General features: G+C 41.5%; 1 protein-coding gene across 2 annotated transcripts in view; it reads left to right on the plus strand.

The window, feature by feature from the left end:
- vps8 (VPS8 subunit of CORVET complex) overlaps positions 1-21,489 on the plus strand; it is a 68,117-nt gene that overhangs the window by 25,431 nt on the left and 21,197 nt on the right. For both annotated transcript variants that reach the window (XM_072391547.1, XM_072391548.1), the window contains 17 exons: positions 1,066-1,173; positions 1,400-1,480; positions 4,095-4,265; positions 4,506-4,580; positions 7,465-7,500; positions 8,075-8,165; positions 8,783-8,829; positions 9,070-9,159; positions 9,940-9,986; positions 10,690-10,912; positions 12,076-12,165; positions 13,022-13,073; positions 13,197-13,239; positions 13,472-13,544; positions 16,734-16,853; positions 17,747-17,818; positions 18,681-18,800. In XM_072391547.1, coding sequence (XP_072247648.1) covers positions 1,066-1,173; positions 1,400-1,480; positions 4,095-4,265; positions 4,506-4,580; positions 7,465-7,500; positions 8,075-8,165; positions 8,783-8,829; positions 9,070-9,159; positions 9,940-9,986; positions 10,690-10,912; positions 12,076-12,165; positions 13,022-13,073; positions 13,197-13,239; positions 13,472-13,544; positions 16,734-16,853; positions 17,747-17,818; positions 18,681-18,800 — 1,539 coding nt within the window. The remainder of the gene's footprint in view (positions 1-1,065; positions 1,174-1,399; positions 1,481-4,094; positions 4,266-4,505; positions 4,581-7,464; positions 7,501-8,074; positions 8,166-8,782; positions 8,830-9,069; positions 9,160-9,939; positions 9,987-10,689; positions 10,913-12,075; positions 12,166-13,021; positions 13,074-13,196; positions 13,240-13,471; positions 13,545-16,733; positions 16,854-17,746; positions 17,819-18,680; positions 18,801-21,489) is intronic.

Below are 21,489 nucleotides of genomic sequence, written 5' to 3' on the forward strand. Positions count from 1 at the left end.
GCACCAACAAAGAGATGGTGGGACCTTCCGCACCCTTTTGCACTCATCTCATAGAATTGATGGCCATCAACTGCTTATTTATTTACTTTTGTTACCATACTTAACATGTAATAGTGCCGAATCGGACCAGGGGACAGGGAAAGAGGGACAGCAAAGAAAAAGAAACAGAACAGAAATAGAAAGAAACAAACAAACAATGAAAAACCAGACAACCTGTAAAAACAGAACAGACAACAATCCACGGCCTCTATTGGGAGTCCAGTCTTAGCGCCACCAGGAGCACCTGAAAGCAGACAAGCAGAGAAAAAACAAACACACAAAAACAAGCACAAGTATCAGCAATCGCATACAACACAACTGTGGATATACATGACCTGAGACGACATGATAATACATCAACTGCTTAGTGAGCATGCTACTGGGCTAATGAATGTGTGTGTGTGTGTGTGAGTGAACATTCGATACACAGATGGCACAGGTCCCACCCTGCTCAGTTATGTGTATAGGGCAACGGTCCACAACCCCCCCCAGCAATCAGAAGCATGCCGAGAGGGCCCCAAGACCCAGGCCACCAGCAGCCCCCACGGAGCCTAATGGGTCAAATCATTTGGCTGCTGTCTTTATGGAGTCTATATGAATATTTTTGCAATTTTGTATCAAATCTTGTCTCTTAATATATTGATTGTACGTCCTTTTGTTTTGCATTCTTCTCTTAATTTTTACAGTGCAGTTTTAGAGTTATTATTGAATGTTACATGTGGTTTGGTATTGAGATTTCTATATATATTACTGTCTTTGTGTTTGAGGACCAGCCATCATGGATTTTCCAGTTTAAATAAGAGGAATGAACAAATTAGTATTGTAATGTAATCAGTCGGTTACGATGTGAATTCCTGTCATCTCTGCAGATGTGTTAGCCTAGAGCAGATTTCCCCTCTGTACTTGCTGCCTGGACAGTGAACAGTTTGGCCTGCTTGGCATGGCATATGTCAGCTCTATGATCACTGTGGTGCTGCATGTTTTAAGAGAACTGCATTTCTAATATGATGTGTTCTCCTTCATCAGTCAGATCCATCGAGTGTTCCTCAGCTGGCCTGGCACTTTGTTCCTGTTCAGAAAATGGTCAATCCCATCCTGGCTTTTTGTAAAGGAGATACAGTCCACTTTCTCCTGGTATGTGCTCAACTCCATCTTATCCTGTTATTGCAAAATATACCATAGACTACGTGCCTTTTGAAATTGTATTGAATCTATCTGCTGGGGTCAGTTTTTATTTCAGCATTGCTTTTTTAACTTGCATACTGTGGATATGTATTTAGGTAAATGTTATGTTTCTGCTATGTCTGTGTGCTGACCTGTTTTTTTAGGGAACTGATCTCCCACTCTCTGATTTGTTCAGGTGAAGAAGGAAGAGATGGGCACCATCCATGTCATCAAACAAAGACAGCTCCACCTCAGCTGTGACATCATTAGCCTAAATGTAAGTACCTAACTCTGTCTATTTGGTCAGTTTTTTAATCTCCGTCACTCACATACAGAGCATCCGGAAAGGATTCACAGCGTTATGTTACAGCCTTATTCCCAAATAGAGTAAATTAATCTTTTACTCTTAAAATTCTACACACAATACCCCTTAAAGACCAGATGAAACGTGCAAATTTAGTCAAAATAAGTATTCTCCTAAGTATTCACAGCGTTTACCTTGACCATTAAAAGTGAGCTCAGGTGCATTCTGTTTCCACTGATCATCCTTCAGAAGTTCCTACAGCCTGATCGCAGTCCTCCTGTGGTAGATTCAGCTGATTGGTCATGATTTGGAACAACACACTCTTTTCTATAAAAGGTCCCATAGTTGACAGTGCATGTCCGAGCACAACCCAAGACATGAAGTGCAAGGAATTGTCTGTAGACCTCTGATTGTGTCAATCCACAGGTCTGGATAGGGCTACAGAAAGATTCCTGCACCATGGAAGATCCCGATGAGCACAGGGGCCTCCATCATCAGTAAATGGAAGTTTGGAACCGCCAGGACTCCTCCTAGAGCTGGCCCAGCCACTTTGAGCGATCGTGGGTAGAAGGGCCTTAGTCAGAGAAGTGACAAAGAACCCAATGTCTCTCTGACAGTGCTCCAGCATTGCTCTGTGGAGAGCGGAGAACCTTCCAGAAGGACAACCATTTCTGCAGAACTCCACCAATCAGGCCTGTAAGGTAGAGTGGCCAGATGGAAGCCACTCCTCAGTAAAAGGCACACGACAGCCCGTCTGGAGTTTGCCAAAAGGCACCTGAAAGACTCTCAGACCATGAGAAATAAAATTCTCTGGTCTGATGAAACAAAGATTGAACTCTTTGGCCTGAATGAAAAGCGTAATGTGTGGAGGAAACCAGGCACTGGTCATCACCTGGCTAATACCATCCCAACAGTGAAGCAGGGTGGTGGCAGCATCATGCTGTGGGGATGTTCTCCAGCAGCAGAAACTGGGAAACAAGTGAGGGTCGAGGGAAAAATGAATGCAGCAATGTACAGAGACATCCTTGATGATAACCAGCGTTGTGGAAGCTTTTTCTCTTCCTGTTACCTCTGATGAGAAATGAAATGGAGACCTTTGGGGGGCTTTGGGTGCCTTTTGTTTTTACCGTCACCTTACCACACCCCCCCGGGGGATGTCTCACACTTTGCAGCAGGATGCAGCATGTGGTTAAGACATTGAATTTACCATTACACCAGTTTCAGAGCGCTCTGGACCTCGGACTGGGGTGAAGGTTCATCTTCCAACAGGACAACGACCCAAAGCACACAGCCGAGATAACAAAGCAGTGGATGTCCTCTGTGGCCCAGCCAGAGCCCAGATTTTAATCCAATTTGAGTCGAGTCTCTGGAGAGATCTGAAAAGATCCGTCGTTCCCCATCCAACCTGATGGAATTTCTGCAAAGAAGAAGGTGGAACCTGCCCAAAAACAGGTGCCAAGCTTGAAGCGTCACACTGCTTCAACAAAGATTTGAGCAAACGCTGTGAATACTTATGTAAATGTTTTATTTTTGGTAAATTTGCAAAAGTTTCAACAAACATGTCTCACTTTGTCATTATTGAGTGTAGAATTTTTGAGGCAAAAGATGAATTTAATATGCTTGGGATTAAGGCTGTAACATACTGCAGGATAAAAAGTGAAGCGCTGTGAATACTTTCCGGATGCTCTGTAGAATCTGGTGCTGACACATGTCCTGGATGTCTGATCACAGTTAGACAGCTTGTGTCTCTTGACAGACATAACCACAAAGACACTGACAAGTCTGCTGATTGTGGTTCAAAATTCAGAATTATATTGTGTGATCTGCTTATACCGGTTTATGCCACGACTCCATCATTACAGTCATCAAAGGATTGTCGTCTAGCAGCTCCTACACCCCGCTTAAGACAATCCAAACTCTTTTAATGTGTCGTTCCACGATGGTGGAATGACCTACCGAGCGCCACCAGAACCCTGTCCATCTTAAAGAAAGTCTTGAAAACCCAGCTCTTCAGAGAGCATCTCCTACCCTAACGCTGACCCTGTGCCTCCCCCTGTGCCTCCCCCTGTGCCTCCCTCTGTGCCTCCCTCTGTGCCTGCACTCCATCATGTCTGCCACCTCTGACAGAGCCTGACATGTGCTTTCCTTCTATGCAGCTTATTGTTAGCTTTCACATTAGCTGTTATGTTGTATCCTCATTTGTAAGTCGCTTTGGATAAAAGTGTTTGCTAAATGCAGAAACATGACGTAAACCTGAACGATATCGATAGTGTAGATATATTTATTTGGATATCAAGGTGTCTCAGATTGTTTCTGTATATTATTGACCAAAAAAAATCAACTGTCCACATAAGTGAATCCATTTATAAATGAAGAAATAATCTTTATGGAGTGTTGTGAGCAGGAATTGCCTTCTACACTGGTCCTGACTTAACGAAGACATGTAACATTTAGATATGACATGAGAGAGAAGTAAAGGCAGAGGTGAGCACACGTGTTGCTAACCAGTTCAGTCCACAGTGCGTTTTCTTGAAGTAAAGACTGATGTGGGGGAAATGATGTGACCGCCATCTGTGTGTCTCTGCAGTGGATTAACAGCCGTACTCTGGTCCTGGTGGACAGCCACGAAAAGCTGCAGGTTGTGGACCGACCCACTCAGGAGGTTTTGGAGACTCAGGACTTGGAGCAGGTGCAACTGGTCTATAACAGCCGACATTTCAAATCACTGGCAACCGGAGGAAACGTGTCCCAGGCTCTGGTGAGGAATGAAAAGTCATGTGTTTCTGGTCAAAGATGAGATCAAGTTTAAGATAAATACTGGATGCAATGTTACTGAGTTGGATTTGAAAGGTAAGAGGTTATTGATCATTATCATGATGTCATTCTTACCAAATAATGATCAATGACTTCTGATAATCCTTCTTGTCCTTCAGAACTGACGGGCACGTTCAAAGCAATCCAACTTTGATTATATTTTTGACGTGTGTGTGTGTTTCAGGCTTTAGTTGGAGAGAAGGCTTGTTACCAGTCTGTATCGAGCTACGCTGGACAGATTGTGTGTTTGGGCACTAAGGTAGTGTTTAATATTGTTCGACTCATTTTTTGTCTCTTCACACATCTGCCTAAACACAAACCCTATTATAGATAATTTTTTTAATGATCCACAAATTTGACATAAAAAAGCTGTTGAAATAGTTTTAGACTTTTGCATGTTTAGTGAAAAAGGTGTGATTCAGAGTCCCTCAGAGCCAGATAAAATAGCCTGGACGGGATAGTGTAATGGTATTATTGCCACCTTTCGTGTGGGAGAGGTGGGTTCAAATGAAAGGTATGAAAGGTACTACCTCCAGTAGGGGTCCTTAGGCAAGACCCCCTTACCCTATCTGCCTACCTTGGATTAAAAGTGCATGAACATGAACATAAAAGACTGCACAGCTTTCATAGTGAGAGAAAGCGTAGTCATAAATCCATGTGCTCACCTGATCCTGCACACCTTTCCTTAATAAATCTAAATGAATGTGAAACTTATGTATGAGCCAGCTAAAGGGAACACACCCCTCCTGTTACATACTGTCCAATCAACAATTGCTAATCCTGCTGCAAACAACAAGAGGAAAAAATAAAAGAACATGGCAGACAGAACTTGGCAGTCATTGTCTCAGTGAATGCAGCCAACTCAGACAGGTGACAAAAAAAAAAAAAGCCATTAAAGTGGATCTTACGAAGAGTGAATGTGCAGAAATAGCTGAAGGCTCACGTGGAGAGCGTGGCTGCTGTTTTACCAGTTCTAGCACTCAGCAGGCTGGGCAAAGTAACACGGTGTAATGATAGCTATGGTCATGGATTATGAAGCTGGGGAGTCTAGTTCCAGCAAGATTCCACCACCAGTCCCTATGAGCCAAGGTGACCGGAGAAAAGAGGAGAGGAGACCATAAGGCGGGGACCAGCGTCTGACAGTGCGCTGCTGTGGGGTCCCACTGTGTCCTGAACCCAACTGAGGAGGACCAGCAATCTGGTCGGGTCCTCACAGAATATTAATACCAGCCTATGAAAGACACTTGTATTGAGTTATATCACAGCCCTGTGATGGACTGGCAGCCTGTCCAGGTGAACCCTGCCTCTCGCCCAATGACAGCTGGGATAGGCTCCAGCGAGCCTGAATTGGATTAAGAGGGTGTGGGAAATGGATGGATGGATCATCCCTGAACCTGGCAACTGTGCAGTCCCTGACATAACATGCGGTTTAGACTGTGGGCCCAGGTGCTTTGGGTCAGCACCTCATGCACTTGCAGCAGTTCCCCGTTTTGACTCTGACTGCATATCATCCCTCTTCCACTCTTTACCAAATTTTCGATCTCTGAATAAAAGCAAGGTAAAAATAAAAAAAATAGACTTTATTTTGAGAAATCTTTGGCTTATGGCCACAACACATGCACACAACAAAGCAACAACATAACAAATCTGATGGTTCCTCCATCTCTTTGACTGTTCTCCCCTCTCTTTGTCTCTCTGTAGCTGAACTGCTTTTAAAATGAAGTATGGGAGATACATGATTCCAAAACAGAAAATTATCTGCACTTTGATCCCTTTGATATGAATGACTTCAAAGTAAAACTGTATTAAATTCATGCCTAACTAAATCTCACATTCAGCTGCTTTATTTTGTGGGAAAAACACAGATCTAAAATCACAGAAATCCATTTTATCCAGCAGCTGAATATTATTGTTTGTAAAGGATAGCTTTAAAATAATTCATAGTAATATTTTTCAAATGAAGTAGAGAAATCGGGAATCATGCTGAAAAAAGATCAGTCCTTAGTTTCAGCTCCTCTGTTTTCTGCCAGCTTGAATTCTTTGATCATTCTTCATCAGTCAGGTTCCATCTTTCTTGTACAGCAGCTGACATCAGCCCATATCATCACTGATGGTGGGAACGTGCTGGTTTCTTCAGCCAGTCATCTTTCTGTGTTTCATTGGACCAAACTAAAGTTCCAGCACCGTCTCCTTGGTGATTCATTGACAGCCACTGACAGCTCTCTGGTTGGGACCATGTTTCCTGCCAATCAGCAACAGAGCTCTCCTTTAACTGCACACTCATTTGCACTTGTGCAGGTGTTAGCTTTAGAAGCTAAATTACTTGGCGAAGGACTGTTTTTCTGTGCTTGATCAGAAAGTATTTTATTGGATAAATTCCATCAGGAAACAAAGGGTGTGTTGTAGACAGAAAACAGAGTAATGCCAAAGCTGTCCCCACCTGAATTTCTTACTAAATGATGTAAAAGGGGATCGGATTTGAATTCCTGGATTACACTGCAGAAAGAGAGGATTAAAGTGAAGTGTCTCAGCTAACATACCAGCAACATATGTGGCCTCAGAGTCACACACACGGTGAAAAAGCTTGTTGGGATTATTTCCTAGTTTTTTGGGCACTTATTTGAAAATAGGTGGGCAGGAAAGGGGGCAGTGAGAGTGGGGGAAGACATGCAGCAAAGGGAGCCAGGCTGGTGGCATGGCGGATCCACAGACATGGCATGAATGCTTTTTCTTTATCCGTGACACAAAATTCAATACAATACACTTGAGTTCATGACAGCTGGAGTTAAAACATAACCATGAAACCACTTTTTCATTGCACAAGAGTCTTTAATGTAAAGATTATTCATCTTACCACACTGGTTTGGTTATTTTAAGGCAGAAAGGATGTCAGGGTATTTGCAAAAAACTATACTGACGTCTTGAATCAAACAACAATTCAGATCTTGAAATGAAGTTTCCACGCAGTGTTGCTGCTGTTACATTTTCCACATGGCGTTTAATCAGTCCCCGTGAAAAGAAATGTGTCAACTTATGTTTTATATGCAACACTCCTTTTAAATCCCAACAATTTGTGTGGAAGTTGGAAGAGTTTCTGAGTTTTTGTCTCATTCTTTATCGTCATTGTATGCTTTGCTTTGCAGTCAGCTCACATTATGGCTCTGAGGAACTGGAAAGAGGTATGTATGATGCTGCTTTTAATATGCATGAGAGAAAGCTTGAGTCTGAAGCTGTAGACCTGTACAAATGACCCATTATGTAGTGTTTTATTTAGTGTTTCAGTGTTATGTTATGCTTTATGTAAGACTGATCTCTCAGGATGGAAGGCAGGTCGTGGCTGCACCGTTATGAAATAGATTAGAAATCAAACATAGTATTAAAGTTCATCCTTCAGCTCCTCCAGATGCAGGCCCACTTTACCTCCCATCTGCTGATTGGTGCTCATTGGGAGTGTCTGTATAGGGTTCATGCAACAAAAATCAAAGCCCAGGTAGTAAAATGCATTAATGACTGCAGATGACAAGCAGCAGCATAGTTCATGTTTTTGATTGAATTTAACATATGCATTAATTATGAATTATGGATATGTGGTTGAAAGCCACAAATGAAAGGTTTTAATGATAAGATTAAAGCTGAGTGTTTTCATAAGCTTTTTGGTACTGCATAGTAGAGCATTCAGAGGGACTGTATAGTCAGTCAACAGACAGCTGATCACGTTCTGCTTGACCCGTCCTCCTGTTGGTCCCTGTCCAGCGGATCGACTGCTTGCTGAGGCAGGAGCATTTTGTTGAGGCTCTCTCTTTGGCCTGGTCCTTCCATGAGGGAACTGCGAAGGCTGTGGTTGGTGCGTATACTGAACATCACATCTGTATTTGTAAGGGCCAGTGTTGAAGGAGTTGGCAGTGGCCTGATCCAAGCCTTTCTCACATGTGTTGAGTGTGTTGGCTGCATCAACAATGGAGCCATCTCTATGACAACCACTGACACTGTAGCATGACCCGTGTCTGGACAAAACTCCCATTTTTCTTTTAATCTTTTCTTTGTCCTTTATTGTGAGAAATGAAACTTAGTAAACACACAGACAGCCCATAGGTCCTTATAAACATCACATTTTATAGAAGCGCGGTGGGAGGAGTAAAGATGTATAAACAAGCTCAGATACACCACATCTAACTTTTTGACTTGGTATAATAAGAAAAATGTAAAAATAAATCATAAAGCTTCTCAGTAGACAGATGACGGGTCCAATATTGGAGCTTAGTATTGGAGTGAGTATTTAGGCATACATGTAATCAGTTTAGAATGAAATAATATTGGCATGTACTATAAAACAAATAATTAGACTCCCACATGATGCTCTGAGACTGAGAACACGTCATTACATTGTATCCTTCATCAAAGTATTGTTTAAAATCACAATACTTTAAACAATATGACAATTTCTGATGTGTTTGTTTCAAGGCCTGCATGGAGATGTGCTGAAAAGGAAGGCAGTTGTCAGTGACAAGGTAAGAAGAGAGATGCTGTTCCTTCTTCTCTCCTGATCATCGTTTAATGAACTCATTTTATTGAACTGAAGGACTTTGATGAATAACGTCCGCTGCACTGTACCTCTTTAATTCTGGGTTGTTTTTTTTACTGTAAATTTAGTTGCAATGCTTTTTTGTCTGTTGTAAAGCACTTTGAATCCCTGTCTGGTAAAATATACTCTGACATTTTCAACCATAAAGCACTCTCTGTGTGTACAGATGGTTGAGATTCTTCTCCAGTTTTCAGAGTATGCTTTGAAAAAGTGTCCTGAACAAGGCAAGATCCAAGTGATGGAGCAGCACTTCCAGGTGATGTTAACATGCCTTAGAAATACACACACACCATCCAGATGAGCACAAGGTCAGCTCAGCACTATAATACCAGCAGCTGGGCTTGTACAGAAGTATCTAAAGGAATATCCAGAGTTGGAATTCTGGGATTGCCAAGAAAGTAGTTCTGTCTTAACTTAAAGGATTACAGCGATGATCCTGAAGTAACAATGAAAAAAGAAATAGTTGTTTTATGATAGATGCGTGTGTTGTATTTGAAGCTGCTCTCTCTCATCTTTTCTATCTTCTTGTCTACACTAATGGAGTGCATAGAATGCTTTTTAAGCGGGATTGCTCTCTCTGCATTAAGGCTTGCAGGCTACACATTCCACGGATGAGAAATGCATCAAATCAAATGCATCATTGGTGAAGGAAACATTACCATGCCACCAAGTTAAAACCAAAGTCTGTGCCTTTAAAGTACGAGCCCTAACACAAGCAGCCACAACGACTGACGAGCATCAGTTTGTTCCCAAGCAGCAGCACCACAGGCTTCACAGGGCTTGGTGCTTGCATGGTGTTCTTTCTCTTTCCAAAATTAAAGACGGCACATACAAACACTTTTACTGTCATCTGAATATCTGTCCGACTAGATCTGTGGGTTTCTTTGACATATTCATATTGAATATGTATTTGACAGATAAACAAGATTGTTGTTGTTTTCTTCTACTTTGATTTGTTGACATAAATTAAGACTGTCTAACACTAGTGTTCCACTCCTGTGCTCACTCCAACCCCTTATCTCTGTGGTTTATTCAGGAAGTGGTTCCAGTCCTGGTGGATTATTGCCTACTCCTACAGATGGTGTAAGTGTGTGTGTGTGTGTGTGTGTGTGTCAGACATGTTCACAAGTCATTTTTTCCAAGTCTCAAGTCTTTGTATTCGAGTCCATGTCAAGTCTCAAATGACTGAAATGAACGTTCTATCATTAGACACATGCCATTTGGTCTAGATAAGACTGCATTGCTGTATGTTATGGACTGAAAGCATGTACTGTATTATCAATATATATAATATCATTATACACTGCAGGATCAAAACTGATCAGAGCATGGTCACTTGAGAGGGCTATTTCAATCCAATGTGAAGAAATGTCATGAAAGCTTGTTTGAAGTATAGAAATGTATTTAAAAAACTGAAAGATTCCAACAAATGGTAACATGAGAGCTAAACACCAGTCATGGGTCTGGGTTAAAAAGAAAAACATGCTGCCCTCCTAACTCCTGACATTCTGTGTTCTAGTAGAATTTATCTATCACTGAGAATTTTTCCATATTTTCCAAAAAGAAGCAAACGCAACAAACAGTCACTCAGTGAAGCCACAGTATGTCTTCTTAATGATGGTTACTGGGTTGTACTTCAGCTTGTAAACGCGTTCCACAGAGCTTAACAAGATGAGCTGTCAGTGGTTTAATGCTGCTGACTGGTGTGTGAGTGTGGGCGTATGCACACACACACGTATCTGTATATTCCTTTATTCACTTTTTCTTTGTGTGTGTTTGCTCCCAGTGACCTGCTGTTCAGTCAGCTCTATGCCCGGCTGGTTGAGAACACGGTTGCTAAGGGTGTCTTCCTGGAGTCGCTGGAGTCATGTATCGTTGCCAACCGCCTTGGTCACCTCCCCACACCCATAATGAAGGACCTCCTCGCCCATTACCATGACAGTGGCATGATGGACAGCCTTGAGAGATGCATTGTCCATCTAGATGTGACGAGCCTGGACATGCAGCAGGTGTGTGTGTGTTTGAGCAGCAGATTTGATGTTTTCTGCTGTGAAAGAATTCCACTTGTAACTGAAACAACTTATTTCACATTTATTTTCACATACCACAAGTTCTCTCTCTGAAGTGCAAACCTTTTCATGTTCAGTTTGTTGCATTTTCTTTCAGTTTGATTTATACGATACACATTTGATTTGGAAAGTTTTCACATTATTTCAAGGTATCCCCGTTTGTTTCAGACACATTTTCTGCCTCAGGCTTATCTAATTGGACCCATTTTTTGATAGCTCTTATATAATATCTCTTATGTATGGTCGGGGCCACTGACCATTGTTTCTCCAAATGATTGGGTTCGGACTGCTCTTCAATGTCAGCATGTTTCTTCTGTAGAATTTGAAGCACAAAGAAGTTGGCTACAGTGATAAGGAAAAGGTACCCCCTCCTTATATTGGAAGGTTTTATGTCCCAGCACATAATGAGAGTCTTCTGGTCATTAGCAGGTCCTAGAATGAGCTACCTCCAACCTCAGATGAACACCAACACATAACATGATACAAAACACAGAGCTACACACGGGTGCTTGATCACCATCAATCAAATGCTCCTGAATAACTGTACTGATTGATGATCAACTGATTAGATTTATTTCACCACAACTGAATGTCAGAACCTCTTTGCTCAACAAAATGAAATAAGCACAACCTTTTCTATAGCAGCTTTAATGTGTGCATCTGAATGTTAATAAAACACAAATAAAAGCGCTCGATGAGGGGTCTGCATACTGTGGTTCTGTGGTGGACAATCTGAAAGGATCTGAAAGCTTTGTGAATGTAAGTCCATTCAAAGAAAGTACTTTGTGAACCATATTCCTGTTCATACAAACCTCTCAGGCTTCAGCACAGATCTCTTCTCCCCCTTTTCCTTTGAACAGAAAAAACACCCATTCAGGATTCAGCTGACGTCTAACTTTTCAAATGGAGCTGCTCGTTCTGGCTCCTGTGCTGCATGTTGTACCTGTTTCTGTGTTCCATCCACAGCTCTCAGCTGAAGTCAGCCAGGGTCAGTGGGGACTTTGAGGAAAAGAGCCTTTTCATTGTCCACTGATGTGTTACTAAAGGTCTTCTGTGTGTGTGTGTGTGTGTGTGTGTGTTTGGACATGCATGTCTGCGTGAAGGTGGTTCAGGTCTGTTGGCACAACCAGCTCTATGATGCAATGATCTACGTGTTCAACCGGGGCATGAATGACTACATCACTCCAATGGAGGCAAGTCCTGCTCCAAACCTTTGTTTCATCTTGTTCAAGCAACATTGTGCAGCCTTTGCTGAGCAGTGGTGTGTGCCCTGTTAGAGCAGGAAGGCCAGCTTGGTGTCTGTTTTTCAGACTTTTCTGTTAAAAGAAAAAAAGCCAATCAGAGCTTTTGTCTGGTCCGGCCTGATCACTTCCCTGACTGCTCTTTCTTCTGAGCTCCCTCCATAAACATTGCCTCAGTGTTTTAGTTGGCGTTGGTGGTGCCATATGCTCTTTTTAGGAAAGATCCTTTGCACTGAACCTGAGTCAGAGTGTGAAAGAATGCTTCGGTGTTCTGGGCATCGAGTGGTGATGAAAGACAAACCACTGACCCTTCTGAAGCTGTAAGGTTAAGTTTCATGTTATTGTTTTGTAAAAACTGACCTCTTCATGGAGTGGTTCAACATTCTGCTGGACTTTAAAGGAAACATGTAACACCCTTTGACCTCTCTGGCATACTGTGTTGAGGGAGCTATTTTCAGCCACTAAGTGCAGGTGTAGTATCAGTGAAAAGTTTGGATGCACTGGCTCATTCCAAACCTAGGAAAGGTTTGTTAGTCATCTTGTAAATATACAGACAAAGAAAGAAATGCATCAATAAATGTGAAGCTAAGATTGAATTTGTAAGATGATGTGGTTTGCTCTGAGTTTCCACTTGAAATTGTGCTGTTCTTGTTGGGTCAGTGATTTATTTTGAGTGCCAGATGTGCTAATCAATCTGAATGAGTACACTGCAGCTCAGTAAGAGTTAGGTTGTTTTCTTAATCTGTTTTCTTTTTGATTTCAACTGTGTGCTGCATCCATCTGTACTGTCTATGTTGTTGCATTTCAGAAACTCTTTGCAGTGATTGGCCCTACAGTTAGAGAAGGAAGGAGCATAACGGGTGAGACTGGAAACCAAAACCACGATGAAGCACACACATCAACAAAAGCAATGTTTAAGGATAATATTATATATTCATATATGTATTTAAATATTAAACTCTGCATGTTTTCCTCTCGGTCAGATGAGGGTGTGGTGATGGGGAACAAACTGCTGGTGTACATAAGGTAAATCCCACAGATGTACATTTATGGCTCAGTCCAGTGATCCATTCAGCTGCTGTGCTGAAGCTGTGGTTTCTGCCTAAAAATGCTCCTGTTTTACCACTGTTGAAGGTGAATTTTTGATAAGACTGGGACTGCTGTTGCCATTTTTTCACCCAAATGTACTAATAAAATGCAAAATGTAATTATTGCACAGACTCCTTACTTGCTGGTGTGTGTGTGTTTTTGTATGTAGCTGCTGTCTTGCAGGGAGGGCATATCCACTAGGAGACATCCCTGAAGACCTGGTGCTTCAAGTTAAGAACCAGGTATGTACATATGATTGATTTGATTTCACCATATGGTGTGCATGTATGTGTTTTTCTCATAAATATAAACCCAAAATGCTCATTGTCAAATTTTACTTGTTATACACCAATATATCATTTGGATTTGTACTGATGGGTAAGCTGAGTGTTTCTGTGTGTGTATCTCAGCACTCAGCAACACAAGGATACGATTAATGCCTTCTGCTTGACAGCTCTCTGCCCTCATGAGTTATTTAAGAGTGCTCTATGTCTGTGCTGTGCTTTAAATACCTGTATATATACTACTTCATGAGTTGGATATGTATTCTAGTTTATGAATCCTGAAGTTTGGCGCACTCTGACTTCACCCTTCCTGGTTTGAGAAGCCCTGAGAATGTGTCATTCATGTGAGACTGGACAGTGAAGAATCAGAGTGAGGAATAATGAGCCTCATTCACCAACAATTCTAAAGAACAAATTTGTTCTCAAGACCTACTTAGACCTTTTTTAGGAAAATTGTGGTATTCACCATTTTTTTTCTCATTTGTTTTAAGGTAAGAACAAATCCTACGAACACTCAGGATTACTCTGATACACCTTTGAGTGCTGACGTGTTGAAACAAAATCAGCAGTTGTCTTCTGTTGTGCAGTTCATTATGTTTGTGTTTGTTAATGCATTTAGCAGACACTTTTATCCAGAGCCACTTACACTCATATTCCGAGTAGGCAGGTAGCGTAAGGGGGGTCTGGTCTAAGGACTCCATGCAGGGAGAGAGGTCAGGATTCGAGCTCCAGTCACCCACATGAAGGGCAGCAATCTTACCACGTTTTGTCATTTTGAAATGAGATAAGGACACTAACATTTTATTTTACATTAAGTTGATTAATCAGTTAGTGGTTCCACCTTTTTTATACAACAAAGGTCTATTTTATCCCAGGTCAATTTATATAGCGCCAAATGACAACAAATGTCTTCTCTGGGAACTTCAAAGATACGATCCAATTCAAGCCAATTAGAATCCAATTCATTGTAATACAATCAAATCCAATTAATTGAATTTCAATTTAGTCCAATTCCTACAGAGCCATTGAAGAGAAGCTAAAACTGGAGAAACATGATCTCTCCTGTTAGTTCTCACCAGAACTCTGGCTGCAGCATTTTGGATCAGCTGGAGGCTTTTCAGAGAATATGTGGGACAGCCCAATAATAAGGAATTACAGTAGTCCAATCCTGAAGTAACAAATGCATGAACTAGTTTCTCTGCATCACCCTGAGACAGGATGTTCCTGATTTTAACAATATTACGAAGGTGAAAGAAGGCAGTCCTAGAAACCAGTTTTATATGTGCGTCAAATGATAAATTCTGGTCAAAAATAACTCCAAGGTTCCTCACTGTAGAACTAGAAGCCAAGGAAATACCATCTAGAGTAACTATATAACTAGACAATTTCTCCCTGAAGCGCTCAGGTCCAAAGAGAACAACTTCAGTTTTGTCTGAATTTAAAAGCAGACAGTTCTGAGTCATCCAGGTCTTTAAGACAGGCTTGTAGTCTGACCAACCTATTGGTTTCATCTGGTTTCATAGATAAGTACAGCTGAGTATCATCAGAATAACAATGGAAATTTATGCCATGCTTTCTGATAATGTTACCTAATAGAAGCAAGAATTGGTCCAAGCACAGAACCCTGAGGAACTCCATGACTTACTCCAATGTGTGAGGAAGATTCTTCATTTACAAGAACAAACTGGAATCTTTTAGATAAATATGACTTAAAGCAGCCTAATGCAGTTCCTTTAACCCCAATAACATGTTCAAGTCTCTGTAACAGGGCGAGGGTATTATCCTGCTTTTTTATATCAGAGATGGGTTAACCCACTTCCAGGTTCGATCCCCGCCTGGGGCCTTTCTGTGTGGAGTCTGCATGTTCTCCTCGTGTATGCGTGGGTTCTCTCTGGGTACTCCGGCTTCCTCCCACCGTCCAAAAGCATGCATGTTAGGTTGATTGGTGACTCGAAATTGATCCTAGGAGTGAGTGTGAGCATGTGTGGTTGTTTGTCTCGTTTGTCTCTATGTGGCCCTGTGATGGACTGGCGACCTGTCCAGGGTGTACCCCGCCTTTCGCCCGATGACTGCTGGGATAGGCTCCAGCCCCCCCGTGATCTGACCAACAGATTGACGGTATAGAAAATGGATGGATGGATGGGTTAACCCCCTCAATGTGACCGTTAAGGAGAGGGTTTACTATCCAGACATTGAACTGCTGTCAGTTGGTTTCCGTGCATTCTATGCAGCCAGAGACATCCCATATACAGTCGTCATCAATGTTTACATTCCATCGAGGGCGGCACTGACAACGGCGTGTGACGTCATCCATGACGCCGTTGCTAGGATACAGACCCAGCATCCTGAGGCATTCATTGCAATCACAGGAGATTTCAACCACGTCTCTCTATCCTCCTGCCTGACTGGCTTTGTACAGTATGTGGACTGTCCAACACGTAGAGAAGAGACATTAGATCTGTTTTATGCTAATGTGAAGGAGGCTTACAGGACAGCGTCTCTCCCACCACTGGGTAGATCTGATCACAGCATGGTCTATCTATAACCCACATACTGACCTTGTGTGAGAGGCTCATCTCACTGTGCTGCAGGACTGAGAGGTTCAGGAGGTCCTTTGTCCCCACAGCCATAAAGCTTTTTAACAGTGACTGCTAACATGTTCTTCTCAAATTTATTTATTAATTTGCTTTTATTATTATTAGTAGTAGTATTGCTCTAATATACAATAATTGTAGATATTTATAATTTTTTGAGCTACTCGACTAATTTGAATTTCCCCCACTGGGGGATGAAAAAAGTATTTTTCTATTCTCTTCACGGATAAAGGTGGCTTTGATGCTTTTCATATATATGGGTCATGTTATTTTCTTTCTTGTAAATCCATTTTATGAAGACAATGCGTAGATGAGGAGTGATGAGTTGTCTTCTGTGTAAACTCATCTTGTAAACCAACGGCGTACTAATGTACATCCATGCAGAAAAGTTGCTGCTGTGGGATTATCACCCAGCTTCATGTGTGTTTTCTGTGCAGCCTGAGGCTGCAAACGGGCAGCGATCAAGGATGACATCACAGTTTTGCCACTGTCATTGGAAACAGGCATTTCTGTGTTCATGGAATTTAGTCTTGTTTGTGTTTGTACGTGTCAGGTGTTTGAGTTCCTGATCCGTCTCCATTCAGGCGACTCATCGGAGGAGGAGGACGTTTTCCCTTTTATTCAAACACTCCTCCACTTTGACACCCGGGAATTTCTCAATGTGCTTGCCATGGTGAGACTTCCTGCACATTCATGACTGCTATGAATTTATATTATAATTGTCTGTTAATCTTAATCTGTTCTATTTTAATACAAACCCCACCTTCAGGGAAAGGGATAGTTAGCTATTTGATTTGTCACACAAAGTGACCAGCTGCCAGCCGGTTGCTTTGATCATTTTTATCCCCGTGCCAGTGACTGTGTGTTTATGTTGGCTCAGTCAGCCATGTGATGTATTCTGTACATGAAATAACGTGTTGTTCTGCGTAGTCTTTCCAGTCCAGCGTAGTCCATTCTTGAGCAAACAGCAGTGCACAAACTTTTTATTTTCTCTACTTCTTTTCAATATTCTGCTTTAATGACACCACCAACTGTGTTGATGACTGTGCTGAGTTGAGCTGGAAGAGCTATATTGAGGAACAGCAATTTGAGGAGGAAAACATTCTTTAAACTGCACCTTTAATCCATGTTAAAGTGCACGTAATCAAGGTCAACACGAGGGGTCCTTGTATCTTTTTGCTCATGCTTGACGCAGTCATAACTGGGTAGAAATGTTTGTGTGGCTGCTCAGCCTGAGAAACCCTGCAGTTGTAGCTGGGAAAGTTCTGGCTGTGAATAAGAGTTATTATTGATTTATTTTGTTTAACCGGCTTTATTCAGTATTTAAAACAGAATGTGATTGATGATGATTGTCCTGGTTCTCCCTGTATAAGCCTTGATGGGAGGACTGTGTGCCTCTCACTTAAAAGATGATGTGATATGTATCTAGATACATGAAGTATGGCTTTTTATACAGAATAATTGTTGTATCATTATTGTTTTTCCTCTTAAATGACATATGTGTCAGCCCTCACTTTAGTCGTTTTGTTTTCTATTAATTAAGATTTGATTATTTCTTCCCTCCAGACATTTGATGACTTTAAAAATGACAAGCAGGCTCTTGAGTACCAGCAAAGGATAGTGGACATCTTACTTCAGGTACTATCACTATCTGTTCTGTTATCAAGATAACACACATTAACATAATAATAAAGATTAGAAATATTCAACTCTGGAGCCCTGCGTGGAGAGAAGAGCGCAAACTGTGAGGAAGTGACAAACAACTGTGGCTTCCAAATGCATTCCAAAAAAAAAGAATAGAGAAAGGGAAGAGAGATGGTTTTCAGTGCATCATGGGAGGAAATATGACATCTGCTGTTAGATGTCATCAGAAGCATGAGAAGCCAAGGAATGCTGTCTTCAGGGAACTACATTTGTCTAAAGTACATGGGACCCTAAGCAATAACTTTAGATTTATCTCAATGTGGAAGCAGAACGTCAAAAGTCATCCAGGTCTTTGTGTCTGAAGACATGTCTGTAGTTTAGTGACCTGCCTGATTTCATCTAAATTCAGCTGCATAACACATTAATGAAATTAATGGTAGCAGCCCACTGTTTCCAAACTATTTGAAACAGTGAAACTCATGTGCTTCATTTCTCAACACATATTTGATAGAGTGTCTGTTTTTGTGATTGGTTCATTAACATCTTGGAGGGCTGGGTCATGGTATTTATAGGCTAGATGATTTCCATCTGTACAACATATACTGGTATTTTATCCAAATTATACTAAATGTCCAGCTATCACAAGCACTTTAAGTTAAAGTAATAATTAGTTATTTGAATAGTTCAAACACTATAATCAAAGTAAAACACTCAGGTTTTCTCAGTTCTTCGGAATGAAGGTTTCTTTTTAATACCAAATGCCACAATTTCCCTCCCTCACTGGGTTAAAACCTCTGTATCCTCTGGAGGTCATATTTTATGCTTTGATTATTGATATGCATTTCTTCTTTTCAAGGTAATGGTGGACAACCCAGACTTTACTCCATCCCAGGTGGGCGGGCTCTTCACCTTTTTGGCTCGCCAGTTGGCCAAGCCAAACAACACCCTCTTTGTGAACAGGAAGCTCTTTGATCAGGTAACCCAGCAGCCCAAGAACTTCATCAAAGATGGTGATATACTGATACCCGAGTATACTGAGCATGTTATGGTACCATACCGTCAATCAACACCAACAAAAATCTAAACAAAAAAGACCCCAGAAATCATCATGAGAATCCACTGAACGTTATTTTCCCAGCAACAATGTTCTTTTTATTTCATTGCAAAAGGGTCCAGTTCTTTTCTTTGATGTATTCTCACAGATTTGTGTTGCTCTCAAGCTGTGCTTAATCCTTTACACATTTTTTCATATAAGTCCATCACAATGGAATTGTTCTTGATATGACGATTATCGACGGCTTCCTTACCTTTTGATTGACATGGCACTGAGACTGTAGAAGCTTCCAGGTCATGTCCACAAGGTACAAAACAAAGTAAGTGTTGAAAATAAGTGGGAATAATTGTTTTGAAAGGGTCCATTGGTAAAAACCTCAGGAGTTTAGATAATTTTCTCTAAAAAGTCTAAATGTCCTGGACAGTCCGATACAACAGGAGTCAACCATTCCATAGGAGTGAAATGAAGGCTATTGGTTGGATACCAGACCCATCGGAAGCATCCCTGTCGTAAGCGTTCGTTCCTTATAGAGACATGTATACAGCAACTGTCAAAAGTCTGGACATACCTGCTGATTTTGAATGGACGGTTAGTATCCAGGAGTTTAATTAATCATACACATTCAATACCACACAGAGGTTTGCACACACGTACTCATGCGTTTCCCTCATTGTTGCTGTGTTCTACACTGTAGAACAATGCTGAGACATCCAAACAATAAAATAATGCTTATGATCAGAGAGTTGAAAAAATAAAATAAAATTATCTCAAGTATTCATTAGCTGAATCTTCTGAATGTGTTTCAAAGACCACAAGATTAACTTGACAACATCATAGTGTATTAGCATCATCACATCATATACTGTAACAACCATCCTTATACCAACATGTAAGTCACTCAGAGCTAAATCTGGTGGACAGGTTTGGGATCCGGCTCATACTGTACATAACGTACGCACTTCATTCTAACCTGTGTATGTCTAACAGCAGTTGAACTTGTGTCCCAGCTTTACAAAGCTGGGCTAATCATAATCATGACCAGTGGGAGTGTCCAGTTCCTATAACAGGAGCAGCACAAACATGCAGACCTGCTGACTATCAGAAGAATCAGCTTGTTTCTTCTTACGACATGAACCTGATTACCTGTTCAGGGAATGATTTAAGATGCTCAGACTGTTTATCAGGTCTACTTTAATAACTTTAGCTGCATTCAATGTGTTTGTTTTCACGGTTCAGGATCAGACAGCATGCAGTCATTAAATAGTAATAAAAGAATACATTTTATTTATGCTTCCCACCACCCAAAAACATGCATGTTTGGTTGATTGGTGTCTCTAAAATGAGTGTGAATGGTGGCGTGTCTCTGTGTGGCCCTGTGATGGACTGGCGAGCTGTACAGGGCATACCCTGCCTCTCACCTAATGACAGCTGGGATACCCCCCCCTTCCTAACTTGGATTAAGCATGTATAGAAAGTGGATGGATGCACATTTTATTTATAGGCACTTTTCAGGACAGTCAATGTCACCTTACAAAAACAGTAAAAAAGAAAATTAAAACAGTCAAAATAGTAAAGATATAATGAAATAAAACTGCAATAAAGGGCAACATCAAGGTCATCAGTCCCGGGATTAAAGGAAATATACCTGGAGTTTTAAGGTGGCATGGAGAATCAGAATGCTTCATGTGCTGTGGCAGAGAGTTCCGGAGGTGGGGGCTGAGCGGCTGAATGCTTTAGACCCCATGGTGGATGAGGAGGAGGACCTAAGAGTACAGCTGGGGATGTTAATGTGTTAAAGGAGCCCAGTAAGATACAGAGGGGCGAGGTTTTTGATGGACTTGAAGGTGAGAGACGAGCACAGTAAGCTGGGCTGAGTGTTGTGGAGAAAAGAGTTGTTGGACTCACCTTTGCAGCCTCTTATTGGGAATTCATTAACAGAAACAACATAGAAACATGTACGTGGCAGCATACACAGAATCCCTCAGTTTGTGAGATCCTCTTATACTTCCTCATATCATTCTGTGCGTCTGTGGCCTAAAGCCTCTCTCCGGCAACACTGTGTCTGAGATTGCTGCAACATCTTTCATTCTGACCCTAAACAGTCGTGGTTCGGCCAGTGTCAAGGCCCTGCTATCTCCCACAATTACAATATTAAAAACCCTTCAGTCCTTCCTAACAGCAGCTACCAGTGCAGCCTGCTGTCCACCCCAGCTGTTCCTCCTCAAAACAAACACAGGTGCATAAAAGTAGTGGTGTGGTGTGTCACCGTGTTATCGCCATCTGGTAACCTTAGACTTCTTTGCTCTCAGAGACAACACAGTGATATCCAGCTACACAAGTTATGGTGCGTCCATCAAAACCGAACAAAGAAATCAAACAAAGAACAAAACATGAGGTGCAGTGGCTGTTGGATGAATCCTCCTGTTTATCCTCCGATCCCATCTGTCAGTAAAGAATACCACAGTCCAGTATTTGCTCTGAGAAAGTCTTCTTCATTCCAAATGAATTTACATGAATGGAGAATCTCTTCTTTCAGGCCCCCACTTCAACACCTGAACTCTCACAGCTGCATCAAATCCAAAATGTAAGACATCCTTAAAAAAGGCACAGT

This window comes from Leuresthes tenuis, unplaced genomic scaffold (assembly GCF_036924035.1).
Source record: "Leuresthes tenuis unplaced genomic scaffold, fLeuTen1.0.hap1 SCAF_8, whole genome shotgun sequence".
NCBI lineage: Eukaryota > Metazoa > Chordata > Actinopteri > Atheriniformes > Atherinopsidae > Leuresthes > Leuresthes tenuis.